The sequence below is a fragment of the Pinus tabuliformis genome, chromosome 4_2 (assembly GCF_031772625.1).
Source record: "Pinus tabuliformis cultivar Carrire ecotype Pingquan chromosome 4_2, CPIR1, whole genome shotgun sequence".
NCBI lineage: Eukaryota > Viridiplantae > Streptophyta > Pinopsida > Pinales > Pinaceae > Pinus > Pinus tabuliformis.
Window position 1 is genome coordinate 865075406 of NC_142304.1, and position 13305 is coordinate 865088710.

General features: G+C 33.9%; 1 protein-coding gene across 1 annotated transcript; it reads left to right on the forward strand.

Moving 5' to 3' along the window:
* The first annotated feature begins 8572 nt into the window (after positions 1-8572).
* On the forward strand, positions 8573-11987 carry LOC149172400 (uncharacterized). The gene is made up of 2 exons (XM_089427707.1): positions 8573-11138; positions 11469-11987. Exons 1-2 carry the CDS (start codon positions 8639-8641, stop codon positions 11843-11845), a joined length of 2877 nt encoding a protein of 958 aa, XP_089283833.1. The 5' UTR covers positions 8573-8638; the 3' UTR covers positions 11846-11987.
* The last annotated feature ends 1318 nt before the right edge of the window (positions 11988-13305 follow it).

Consider the following 13305-nt stretch of genomic DNA (forward strand, 5'->3'; position numbering starts at 1 on the left):
GCTATTTTTGTTTCAGTGTAACAGGAGCATCGAGAGTCAGAATTGGGAACCGAGATAGGCATTGGAAAGTTGATTCAAGGAGATTTCTTGTGACAGTGACCATAAGTGTCTGTTAGCATGATCAGTCTAGTTGATTTTCTTTGTAATCGACCTCATCCGATTCAATCCTAATAAAGCAGTCACCCATCTTGAAAGTCACCCATCTTGAAAGTGGACCCAGAGACGTAGTCCATCAGGGACGAACTCTGTAATCAATATTGTTGTCTAGTATCACTGTGTTTTGCTACTTTTCACTTCTATTTTACATCTTGCTTATGTTTCTTATCTGTCGTAAAGTCTTTCTTCTCAAGCAGTTCTCACAATAAAAGCACTTTTAGTTAACATTCAATTCACTAATGGCATTAATCAATTCTACATCAGTTTGACATATGATCATTTTAGATCATATAATTTGGTATCAGAGCAGGTTGCGTTTGTAGAATTTTTCCATTGAATGTTAACCAAGTCAAATTTGCAACGTGGAGAAGGAATCCTCGAGGAGATTGATCCAGAAATTGGAAAGAGAAGAGTCGCTCATAAGTCGACCATGACAGGATCTGATGCAAGTGAAATGCCTGAAACTAAGATGAGCAAGGAACAGTTTCAACAAGCATTCTTGACTATGCAATAGATGTTGGGAGAACTTTACAAAGATAAAAAGGCGAGAGATGCAACTTATTATTCAAAGACATTGAAGAAGGACAAAGTTAAATGCAAGGCTGATAAACCTCCTTCACCTCCATCATCTCTATCATCATCATCATCATCTTCTTCTTCCAGTGTAGAATCTGGAACAGAAAAGAAACATAGGAAAACATCTCTTTTGAAACTTGATGTAAAATTTGAGTTACCTATTTATGATGGCGAAATGAATCCTGAAATGTTAGATAACTAGATTAAGCAGTTAGAAGTGTATTGTCGTATTCTAAACATTTCTGACGATAAGACGAAAATTCAGTTAGCTACACTTAGAATGGGGGGAACAACTTTAATCTAGTGGGAAAGTAAAATTCAAATAGATGTAAAGCGAAAAGGTAAAGTCATCTCTTCATGGTCTAAGTTTTTAAAAGCTCTTAAGAAACAATTATATCCTTTAGGATACATGCAGCAAGTTGTTATTGATTAGCAGCATTGGAGGCAAGGTAAAGGGTAGAGTTTTCATGAGTTTACTCAGGAGTTTAGAAAGAAAGCATTGGCGCTTGGTATTTCATTGGATACACGTGAAACTTTATTAAAATACAATGGCAGTTTACATTCATATTTGCAGCATACATTATTGATGTTTAATCATGATGATTTTGATAAAGTGTGTGTTCAAGCCATACATATTGAATCAGGTGGTAGACCATTCAAGTTTTCACCACAATCATCCAAAGAGTTGGAAATCATGGATTCCAATGACAATAAAGGGAAGAACAATTTGAAGAGAAAGAAATGAGCGATAACTCAGAAGGAAAGACCTACTTGTTCTCATTTCTAGAGAATCGGTCATGATGAATCTAGGTGTTGGAAACTTCATCCAAAACTTAAGCCCAAAAAGTTCCTTAAGGAGAAGGATGAAAAGAAGCCAATTGTAGCAGTCTAGCAAGATCTAGGTTTTGATTCAGGTGATGAAAGGAGGATACCTGCTATAGTTACAATAGGTAAAACTTCTGACACTAGTTCAAGTTCAAATACTATTGCATCTTCATCAAACATAAATCCTTCAAATGAGGATAAAAGAGTTGAATTATTTAACATAAGGATAACTTCTAAGCACACAAAAATAGATACAATGTTTGACAGTGGATCACATGCAAATTTAATATCTGAATATTTAGTTAAGAACTTGGGTTTGGAGACACAAAATCATCCAAGGCCTTACCCATTAGGATGGCTAAATAAATCAACTCAGATAAAATTCACAAAACAGTGTCGATTAAGATTTGCCATTATAGCTAATTACATTGATGAAGTGGAATTAGATGTGGTTCCAGTAGACATATGTGGATTTGTCTTAGGAAGTCCTTATCTTTATGATCGTGATGCATTATTTTACAGGAGAAAGCATAAATATCACCTTAAGAAAGATGGTGTTGAATTTATTGTCAGGGCACATCAAAGTAAAAATCACTTGAATTTAGTTGTTGTTAATCAGATGAAGCAATTAATAAGTTCAAATAAGAGATTTTTAGTCATGTGTGTAAAGGAACAACTTAAGAATCGACATGATGTTTGTTCAAGTTATGAGTCCCAGTTTAAAGATAGTTTGATCGAAGAGGTAGAAACTTTTTCAGTTCTATTTAAAGAAACCAGACATCTTACTCATAAGCAGGGAATACAACATGAATTACAGTTGATGCCTAAAGCTCCTCTTCCTAATGTTAGAATGAATTATTTCAGTCCAAGTTTGGAAGTTATAAGTTACAGGGATGTAGGTCAGTATTGGGGAAATTCAGTGTTATATTTCTCTTGTATTGTGTCACCATTTCATGTTTCAAACAGTTTGGAAGCCTCTTTTCAAGTGGAGAGGAAGCCCATTTGTTTTCATATCAAAGCCTTTTCTAAAGCAGTGTCAAAGTATCCAATACATCTAAGGGAAACTTATACATTAGGGGAAAGTGCAAATCAATGGAAACATCATTTAATGAATGAAGAAACAGTGATTCAAATAAATCATCCAACATTCAATACTTTCAAAATCAAACTAAGTTGCAGCAGTTTTCACCTTACAGTTTGATGAGTTTACTGCAACAAGTTCACTTAATAATCAGGAAGCAGGAAAGTATATCAAGTCAAGTAGCCGGTTTGATGTCAAAAATGTCTTTGATTGTCTCTGTCATTATGCAATATAGATTGTTAATACATGTCAATAGTATTGAAAAATATCCTGTAGAGACTGTTTTCAAAGATGTTTATGAATCACTAATTCATGGTATTTCGTGGAAAGAAGTCAATTGCCATGTTCATAACATGTTGTTTGGCCATCTTCGCAAGTTGTGCATACTGCAGATGGATGGAATAGTTCACAAATTCAAAGTGTGCCATGATCAACATCATCAGGGTCATCACTTTCAGGTGGTTGATCGAATGTATTGGTACATATTTCGGACAAGGTGGAGAGTAAGGGAGATCTACCCTCATTTACTATCTGTTTAAGTCAAAAGTTTGTGGTCCAAAAGTTTTCAAGTGGAGAGGATTGATCGAGGAGGATCTTGTTAGATCAGTTGCATAGGTTCAGTTTCATCGTTAGCATTCAGTGTCTGGTATCTTCAACATCGACAATAATGTTATGGTTGTCCAGTGTTGGTTTTCATGGTGATGTGGTTTTGTACCTGGTTGTTGACGTGTGGTTGTTGTTAGTTTCGCCAAGATTTAGTTGTCGACATGGGTTTGTCGTCTATCTCACAGGATTTGGTTGTCGACATGGGTTTGTCGTCTGTCTCACAGGATTTGGTTGTCGACGAGGGTTTATCGTCATGTGATGTCACCAATGTCACTTTGTGACAAGAAAAAGTAGGTGCATGGATTTGTTTTAGATCTAAAAAGACATCTAAAGCCTACATTCTAAACCTCTGCTAAAACCTATGACTAAAACCTAGCCCTAAAAAGCTATGGTAAAAAAAACATATAATTCAAGACCTAAACTAAACCTAACCCCATGTATTAAAAATACATTAAAATACATAACCCTATGTTATAAACCCTCTCGGGTCATTATAATGTAATAAAACATTACAAACCATGTTTAAACATATATAACATGTTCCTAACCGCCAGAACTAGACCGCGCAGAGTCTCTAACTATAGCAACAAAAGGCACATGACTAGGTTGTAGGTAAGTCGTCAGGGTTTACAAACCATCCAGCCTGACCACGCAGAGATTACAGTTAAACCATCGCATGTGAACATGTGGTTAAACTCCATGGCATGAGGTTGGGGTCTGGAAGCCGCACCGTCAGTCGAGACCACTGGGAGTCAGGTCACATGCATAGACAGGTTGCACCGTAAGTCGAGACCGCTGGGAGTTAGGTCACATGCATAGACATGTCACATCGTAAGCCAAGACCACCGGGATGATGACCGCGGAGGTGGCAGCCTGCGGTTAGACTGCGGCAGTCACATGCTGGTCATCCGCTTCCTCCGCCCGGTTAGCTAACGGCTAATGGGTTTGCGCTCATCCAAAGTCTAAAATAGGTTTTGTAATTGAAGTTTGGTGCTATGTTAATTGAATGACCATGTAAACAATACCTAAGGTATCATTTCATGACAAGATCGAGGGCATATGAACCCATTTTGCTAGCCATTCATGCCAATCTTAGGCATAAGAAGTTAGAATGCATCCAAAGCATTATAAATCCTCAATTCGATCATTGAAGGAGGGAAGCGTAGTTTTTGAGTTTTGTATGCAAATTCTAGAGGATATAGGCTGTTTTTCTTTCAGTGTAACAAGAGCATCGGGAGTCAGAATTGGGAACTGAGACAGGTGTTGGAAATCTGATTCAGAGAGATTTCTTGTGACAGTGACCAGAAGTGCCTATGTGCACGATCAATCAGGTTGATTTGATGTGTAATCGACCTCCTTGGATTCAATCCTAATAAAGCGTTCACACATCTTGAAAGCGGACCCGAAGATGTAGTCCATCAGGGACGAACTTCGTAATCAATCTTGTTGTTTGGTATCATTGTGTTTTGCTACTTTTCACTTTTGTTTTACGTCTTGCTTATGTTTGTCACTTGTCGTAAAGTCTTTCTTCTCAAGCAGTTCTCATGATAAAAGCACTTTCAGTTAACATTCAATTCACTAATGGCATTAATCAATTCTACATCAGTTTGACATATGATCACTTTAGATAATCCACTGAGCTAGTTTCACTTCCAGAACAATGATCTACATAGGTCCAACCCAGAGATTTTCTGATCCCAACCAAATTTAGTCTAGGGTTTTCAAGACTAAGCACATAGGCTCCAACTGGAATTCCACTGGCCATCTGGCTATGGAATTCCTTATGTTGGAAACGTCTTTCCTACCTCCACAACGTCCTCTTGGAGGTTTTTAGTTTGCAGTCTATATGTCCTTCAATGTTTCCTCAGGTTCCTCACTTACCCTCTTAGCTCCCTCTACCTATTAAGAAGTAAAAGAGATTTGGTCAAAGTAAAAAATAAATTTAATTAAAAAAATAAATAAAAAACTAAAAAAATGCTTGTTATATAGTTCATTTAAAATTTATTATTGATATTGTAGGGCTTAAATATTAAACCCTCTGTGATAAAATAAATCTGAATTTAGTATTTTTCTATTTTACTTATTGCATATCATATTATTTTTATATAATAAAATAAGAATAAATTTAGTAATTTTCTTATTTTATTTATTGAATATTATATTATTTCTATTTAGTAGATAAAATAAAAACGCTATAAATTAAATGTATCGTGTTTATTATTTACATTACAAAAATTGGATAAAAAGTGAATTAATTGCCCCAAAACTCTACACGAAAAGCTCGCTAAAGGAAATTAGGTTGAACGGTTCATTTTGGTGCTCTCCGAAAACTATGTAGTAAACAGGACGCGAAACGATCGCCAAAAAAGTTGGCTCTACGCCTCATTTTTTTTCGTGCTCTCCATTTGACCATTGGCCAAAAAAAGACTGAAAACTAATTATTTTTGTTTAACATTTATTTTATGTATACTTTTCATTCTCATATGCAATGTAATAAATAAATGATTTGTTAATTATCTTCAAATCTCGTCCATTATATAAGAATAAATGATTTGTTAATTATCTTCAAAGCTTGGATTCTTTTGTTCACGACTCACATTTTCAAAAGTCTTACTTTTCTTCTCGACTTAATTTTGTGGAACGATTGGTTCATTGTATTGTGGCTGTGAAACATGAGCACTTCATTCTTTGGCGTGACGATGGGGAAAATCGGGACCACGGTGGGGTCTTGTTTACTGCGAGTTTGTGAAAACTGCGGCATACCCACAAAATTCACGGAGCGAATCGAGCATTGAATCACAGTGACGAAAATAATAATAAATTTTAGTTAATTTAAATTTTTTTATTTATATGACAAAAGCTTATTCTAATTTATAGATGAATTGATTTTTTTTACCATAATTTTTTAGTTAATTTTAATTAAATTTTTATAAAGATTTTTAAAAACTTGAGTTTAAATGGTCTAATTTCCATAATTTTAGTGCTCCAAGTTTTTCATGGAGCTGAATTTATTTAGCCATTCAAAAATATATTTCAAATAACAAAAAATCTTGAAATTGTATTGTCAGATTTTAATTAGTTCACATGAAAAAAACTTTTTCATCTATAAATTAGAATAAGCTTATAACATATACTAGATTTAAAGAAAACACAAAAATTGAGCTTAAATAAAAGAATAACATTATATAAAAATAATTTGAAGTAAGAAAATAACATATATAAAAAGAAATCAATAACAAAATATATAGTATATATAATGTCCTTCTTCCAAACCATATAATATTTTATTATTCCAAAGAATATAATATTTTATTTTTCATTGAATTCCGATAGTTTTCAAAAAGTATGTTATAATAATTCATTTATGAATGGATGTCAAAACTTTTCAGAAAATATGTTGTATGGAACAATATAATATTTCATTTCTCAATGGATTCCAAAAGTCTTCACAAATATAATATATTTAATAATATAATCTTTCATTTCTCATTGAATTCCAAAAGTTTTCTGAAAATATGTTGTATGTAACACTATAATATTCCATTTCTCATTGCATTCCAAAAGTCTTCAGAAAATATGTTATATGGAACAATATAATATTTCATATCTTATTGGATTCCAAAAATCTTCATAAAATATGATGTTGCTAACAATATAATATTTCATTTCTCATTGAATTCCAAAAGCTTTCTGAAAATATGTCATATATAACACTATAATATTTCATTTCTCATTGCATTCCAAAAGTCTTCAGAAAATATGTTATATGGAACAATATAATATTTCATTTCTCATTGAATTCCAAAAGTTTTCTGAAAATATGTTGTATGTAACACTATAATATTTCATTTATCATTGCATTCCAAAAGTCTTCAGAAAATATGTTATATGGAACAATATAATATTTCATATCTTATTGGCTTCCAAAAATCTTCATAAAATATGATGTTACTAACAATATAATATTTCATTTCTCATTGAATTCCAATTTTTTTTAGAAATATGATATATCTAAGAATATAATATTTTATTTCTCAATAAATTCCAAAAATATTCAGAAAATATATTGTATTTTAGTGAATCATTATAGTATTCAATCTCAAAAATATTATAAACTCATATTGAACAAAATTCAAAATCAATATTAAACAAAATTTAAAGTCAATATGTGACATCTTATTAAATCACAATATAAAAAAGTTAAAAAATAAAATCACAATATAAAATGGTTAAAAACAAATAAATTATTTTTTATTCATAGATTTTATCTTTTCAAGAATTTGATATCAATTTATATATATATATAACTGTAGATTTTAGTTATTTTTTTACAGAAAATAAACTTAAAACTAAAATATATGACTATAAATAAAACTAAAATATATATACATATCACTGTAAATTTATTTAGTCTAAATGACATCAAATTTCTTAAAAAACTAAAATCTGTGAAAAAAAATTAATATATTTTACTGTGATTTTATAAAATACTTTTTATATTTTGAATGACAACAATTACAAAATTATATATATATATATATATTTGAATATAATAAATAAAAATATTAAAATAAAATAAATAATATAAAATAGAAACAATAAATTTTAAAACTATATTTTTGATAAATAAGATGTTGTATATAATTATTATAATGTGTGAAATCAACTCAAACAAAAGTAATTTTTTGTTCAATAAAAATAATTTGTGTTATAGAGATCTAAAGATATTTGAGAAATAATTAAATATGGTATTCTTTTTTGTTAAGTTGGGTAGTGTTCATATAGTAATTTTAAATATATAGATAGATATAATATTTGGGTTGTGGCAAGGAAAACCAAATTAGTAGCATAACATAATTTTTTGAGACTGTGTAAAGAATTTGAATAAAATTACAAAACTAAACAAATTTTCACTATTATGACAACCATAACTTGCGTTTTAGGCTAGGAATCCTCTTATAACAAAATATATAAGAAAATTGAAACTAATGAATAACATGACAAACTTGATGACATGAATTAAGTAGTTGGAGAATCCAACTAAATAGTATTAGGTGAGCCTATTTCATCCTTAGAATCAACAATCTCTATATTTTCTAACTTCTTCGCTAGCATAAATTAATTATTGACTTTGCTGTTCCGCTTTGACTTACTTTCCTGTTCCAATATTGGCTTACAACCCATTCTCATTGCTGTTTGTTTGTTTGTGTGGATTAAATACAGTACTCTGAGATTGTTTATATTAAGTGGCCTCTTCCCCTATTTATTCAATTATTGGCCTCTTGGAGTAATCCGTGTGCATGGCAATTGGGAGTAGTTTCTGCAATCATTGGCATCTTGGAGTAATCAGGGAGTTCATTGGCATCTTGGAGTAATCAGGGAGTTTTCAACAACATGAAGAAGCAAAAGGTCGCCACGGGTATTTCATTTTTCCTTATTTCCTTTTTTCTATACCCATCATCTGCTATGATCACCAATTCATCATTCCATGGAGATGCCAGAGTCCTCATTTCAATGAAAGCAGGAATGGTCGATTCTAGTCATCTGTTAGATACCTGGAGTGTCTCCAATCACACCACCTATTGCTCCTGGACTGGCGTCCAATGTGACCATGTTGGCCAAGTAGTGGCTCTACATCTCTCCTACATGAGTATTTCCGGACCATTTCCTACTGAGGTCACAAATCTGCAAGCCCTCCGTTTCCTCAACATCTCCAATAACTTTCTCACTGGAAGCCTCCCCTCCAACATATCAAAGTTGAAGAACCTAAAGGTCCTTGATGTATTTTACAACAATTTGTCAGGGGCATTGCCACTTGATGTGAGCTATCTAGCGAAGCTCAACCATCTTGAGCTGGGAGGAAATTCCTTTTCGGGAAGCATTCCTTGTGAGTATGGGAAGTTAACGAATTTAGAATATCTTTCATTGTATGGAAATAGTTTAAATGGAAGAATACCAAGAGAGCTGGGCAATCTGGGGAACTTGAAAACACTTTATTTAGGGAACTACAATGTATTCGATGGAGATATTCCTCGCGAGATAGGAAATTTGAGCAAACTTGTAGAACTCGATATGTCTGGTTGTGGTTTTACTGGTGCTCTTCCTTCTGAGCTTGGTGCTTTGAAAAATCTGGTTGCAATGTATTTATATAATAATAGCATCACTGACCGTATTCCTCCGGAACTGGGCAATCTTACGAGCTTAACATGCATGGATCTATCCAGTAACTCCCTCTCTGGAGAAATACCCATGGAACTCTCGGAGCTAAAAGAATTAAAAGAGCTGTATCTGTCCCAGAACATGCTACATGGCGAGATTCCAGCTTTCGTTGGTGATTTGCCATATTTGGAGGTTTTGAACCTTTGGGGAAACAACTTCACAGGTCAGGTGCCTCAGCAACTGGGCGTAAGTGGACAATTAATGGAAATGGACATTTCTTACAACAAACTGACCGGTCCAATCCCTCAGAATCTCTGTAAAGGTGGAAAGCTAGAGAATTTGACAGTAGAAAATAATTTATTCTTCGGCCCGATTCCTGATTCTTTGGGTGAATGTAATTCTCTGCGTATGGTCCTCGTGCAGCAGAATTATTTGAATGGTTCGATCCCTGCAGGCCTATTATATTTACCCATGCTGACTGTTATCCAACTGCAGAACAATTTTCTCAGTGGGAGCATATCGGAGCAAATTAATAATGTACCCTCCATGTTATTGCGGCTTGATATTTCCAATAATCGTTTGAGCGGTTCTCTTCCTTCTTCCATCGGCAAATTATCTGCTTTGCGGATGCTTCTCATCCATGGAAATCAATTAACGGGTAATGTTCCACCAGAGATTGGCCGACTGATGAATATTTCTACGATCGATTTCAGCAAAAACAGGTTTAATGGTATGATTCCTAGGGAGATTAGCAACTGTGCTTTACTCCAATACATCGATCTTAGCCAGAATGAGTTCAGTGGTCCAATCCCAGTGGAAATCAGCAAGATGAAAAATCTCAACCATCTGAACGTATCCAGAAATCAGTTGAACGAGAGCATTCCAAGAGAATTTGGCAAAAAGATATACGCGGATTTCTCAAACAACAACTTTTCTGGCCTCGTTCCAGACAGTAGTATGTTTTATTTTGTCAATGTAAGTGGGAATCCATATTTATGCGGAACAAAGTTAGGCTCTTGTGGGTCAAGACACACCAAAGTTGGACTTCTCTTAGCTCTCTTAGCGGTTGGACTAGTCATCTTCTGTTCGCTGGCCTTGGCAACTTGGGCAGCGGTAAATAAGGCAAGAACCTTTAGGAAAGAAGACGAGGACAGGTCCTGGCAGATGACGACCTTCAAGAAAGTAAACTTTGGGACCGACGACGTCTTGAAGTGCATAAAAGAGGAGCATACCATCGGCAAAGGAGGAGCGGGAATTGTGTATAGAGGCGTCATGCCTGATGGTGAACAAATTGCAGTCCAGAAGCTCGTAAGTATTGGCACCTTCAATGGGTGTCCAAATGATTATGGTTTCTCTGCAGAAATCAGGACTTTGGGAAAAATCCGCCATCGTCACATAGTTAGATTGCTGGCATTTTGCTCCAACCATGACACCAATCTTCTGGTGTATGAATACATGCCAAATGGAAGCCTAGCAAAGCTGCTTCATGGGATCAATGGACGGCATCTGGATTGGGATAAGAGATACAAAATTGCAGTGGAAGCTGCCGAGGGGTTGTGCTATCTTCACAACGATTGTCGGCTCATTCATCGTGACGTCAAATCCAGCAACATTCTTCTGGACTCCAACTTTGAAGCACATGTTGCAGATTTTGGTATGGCCAAGTTCTTGCATTACTCTGGTACCTCGGAGCGCACGACCTCAATCCCAGGATCCTTTGGCTACATAGCTCCTGGTAAATCGATGTATCAATCTTTTTCTCATTTTAGAACACTAATATATTGTAGTCCATGGGCAATTTTAGTAGAAGGTCGACTAACAATTTTACTGTCCAGACTAGTGTGGAAGATATCGAACAAAATCATTTCAATAAAGTGTGTGACTTCACCGAGTCTGAACAACACCAACATAAATTATTTGAACTATTCTTGATTTTTCGTCTTATTTTAAATTTGTTTCTGCATCTAACATTCAACTTAACGTTGATTATTGAATTAAAATCGTCTTATTTTAAATTTGTTTCTGCATCTAACATTCAACTTCACGTTGATTATTGAATTAACAGAGTACCTGTACACTCTGAAACTGGACGAGAAGAGCGACGTATACAGCTTTGGTGTGGTTCTGCTTGAGCTCATTACGGGTAAGGAGGCGGTGGGTGAATGTGAATTTGGGGAAGGCATGAACATCACAGGGTGGGTGAAGAAGATGACGAATTGGAAAAGAGAAGAAGTAAAGAAGATTATAGATCCCAGGCTCAGTAGCGTCCCAATGCGAGAAGCCATGCACATGTTCTCTGTGGCTCTGCTATGCACGCAAGAACAGCCCGTCGATAGGCCTACCATGCGGGAGATAGTCCACAGGCTCACAGGCGAAGTCGATGGATTAACGTTGCAGTCTCACGGAGAAAAGGATCGACCAATGCCACAGTCCGTGGATTAACATGGTTTCTCAATGTACGTCAGTTAGTGTTATGCTTTGTTACTGTTCCTGTCCGTTAGTGTTATGCTCAGTTACGTTTTCTATCTATATATATGTGTCCCAAATGCTAGTGACATTACCTTTCAGATCGCATTGTTCTAAAGATTGCCCGTAACAGTGATTGTAATACTAGGCAGTGATTGTAATACTAGGGTCATGGTAATAACAAAGTGCTTATAAATGTGTTTTTTTCTAAAAGGTCACAGGTTCAAAACTAGAGGGGTAGAGTATGTCTGCCTTCCTAGACTTAGCAGTGAAATCGCTGCGTGGAGGTGGGTCCCTTGTCCCACAAACAAGAGGGTCTCATACACCAATTTGGTGTCTGGATTGACTGTGACCTTAAAAATAGATATTATTATTATTATAATAATAATTATAGTGGGTATCTTACCAAATGCTTTATACATGAAAATGTGATATTGATGTGTGATTTTTTTATTATTATCATTTTTAATTAAAAAATATATTTTAATAATATTATTAAATATTTATGTAGACTTTAATGTAAAAGAAAACAATGGCCATAAACGCCTATGTTAACCAAAGTTATTAGTTCTCTTGCGCAACAAAAGGTTTACAATTTATATTTAAATTTACGTATCAGCGATTTGCTCTTGAATATGTATGTATGGTTTCCTACTAATTATAACATTGTTTTTTCAACTTAGAGGGAGTGTTTTCACTTCTTTGGAGATATTCTTTTTTAGTCAGAGAACTTAATTATTAGGTTGTTGCGTAATTTACATTTGGATTAATTCAAGTATAATGTAATCAAATGTCTTACAGATTTATTTCTTAACAAAATTTTAGGTTTAATTATATAAATATATATTTGATTAATATTTATTATTGTTTATGTTATAAGGGAGCATCACTAACATTTAAGACATGTAAATTTTTATGATGGTTATTAATAATTTATTTATTTCTAATTATTAGTATTTTTTTTATATTACAAATCATTTTTCTAAAATGTTTTATTAATAAAACATTGCTAAAAATGAGTGTCCCAATTTAAGTTCCTTATTCTCTTATGTATTTTAATGTTTTAGTAGGTCCTCCAATTGATAAGGTAATAATTGACATTTATTGAATAGAGAAGCTTGTGTTTGAATTTTAAGACACTCTCATGTTCTTCTTGTAGTAGCTTATATATAAAGATTGTTACTATATTTTCTAAATGTAACAAAAAAATTTAATGGTCAATAGTGAAATACCCATCATTACAGAGTATTCGAGTGGTATTTCGATTGTTAGGTTCTTTGAGATATTTATATTCCTTTTTTCGATTTCCATGTAAGATGAAAATATTATCATGTTTCTACCTTTTTATTGTTATTAGTGCTATGTATTTTGCATAGGTATTTTTTTCCTTTTCGTTATGGCCTAAGTTCGATTTAGGTGAATGCTATTTAAAACAC

What these genes read in the sequence shown, in the direction of transcription:
- LOC149172400 (XM_089427707.1), top strand. Translation starts at nt 8,639, where the DNA reads ATGAAGAAGCAAAAGGTCGCCACGGGTATTTCATTTTTCCTTATTTCC. An exon ending in CTTTGGCTACATAGCTCCTG is followed by an intron (nt 11,139 to 11,468) that starts GTAAATCGATGT and finishes TTGAATTAACAG; the next exon opens with AGTACCTGTACACTCTGAAA.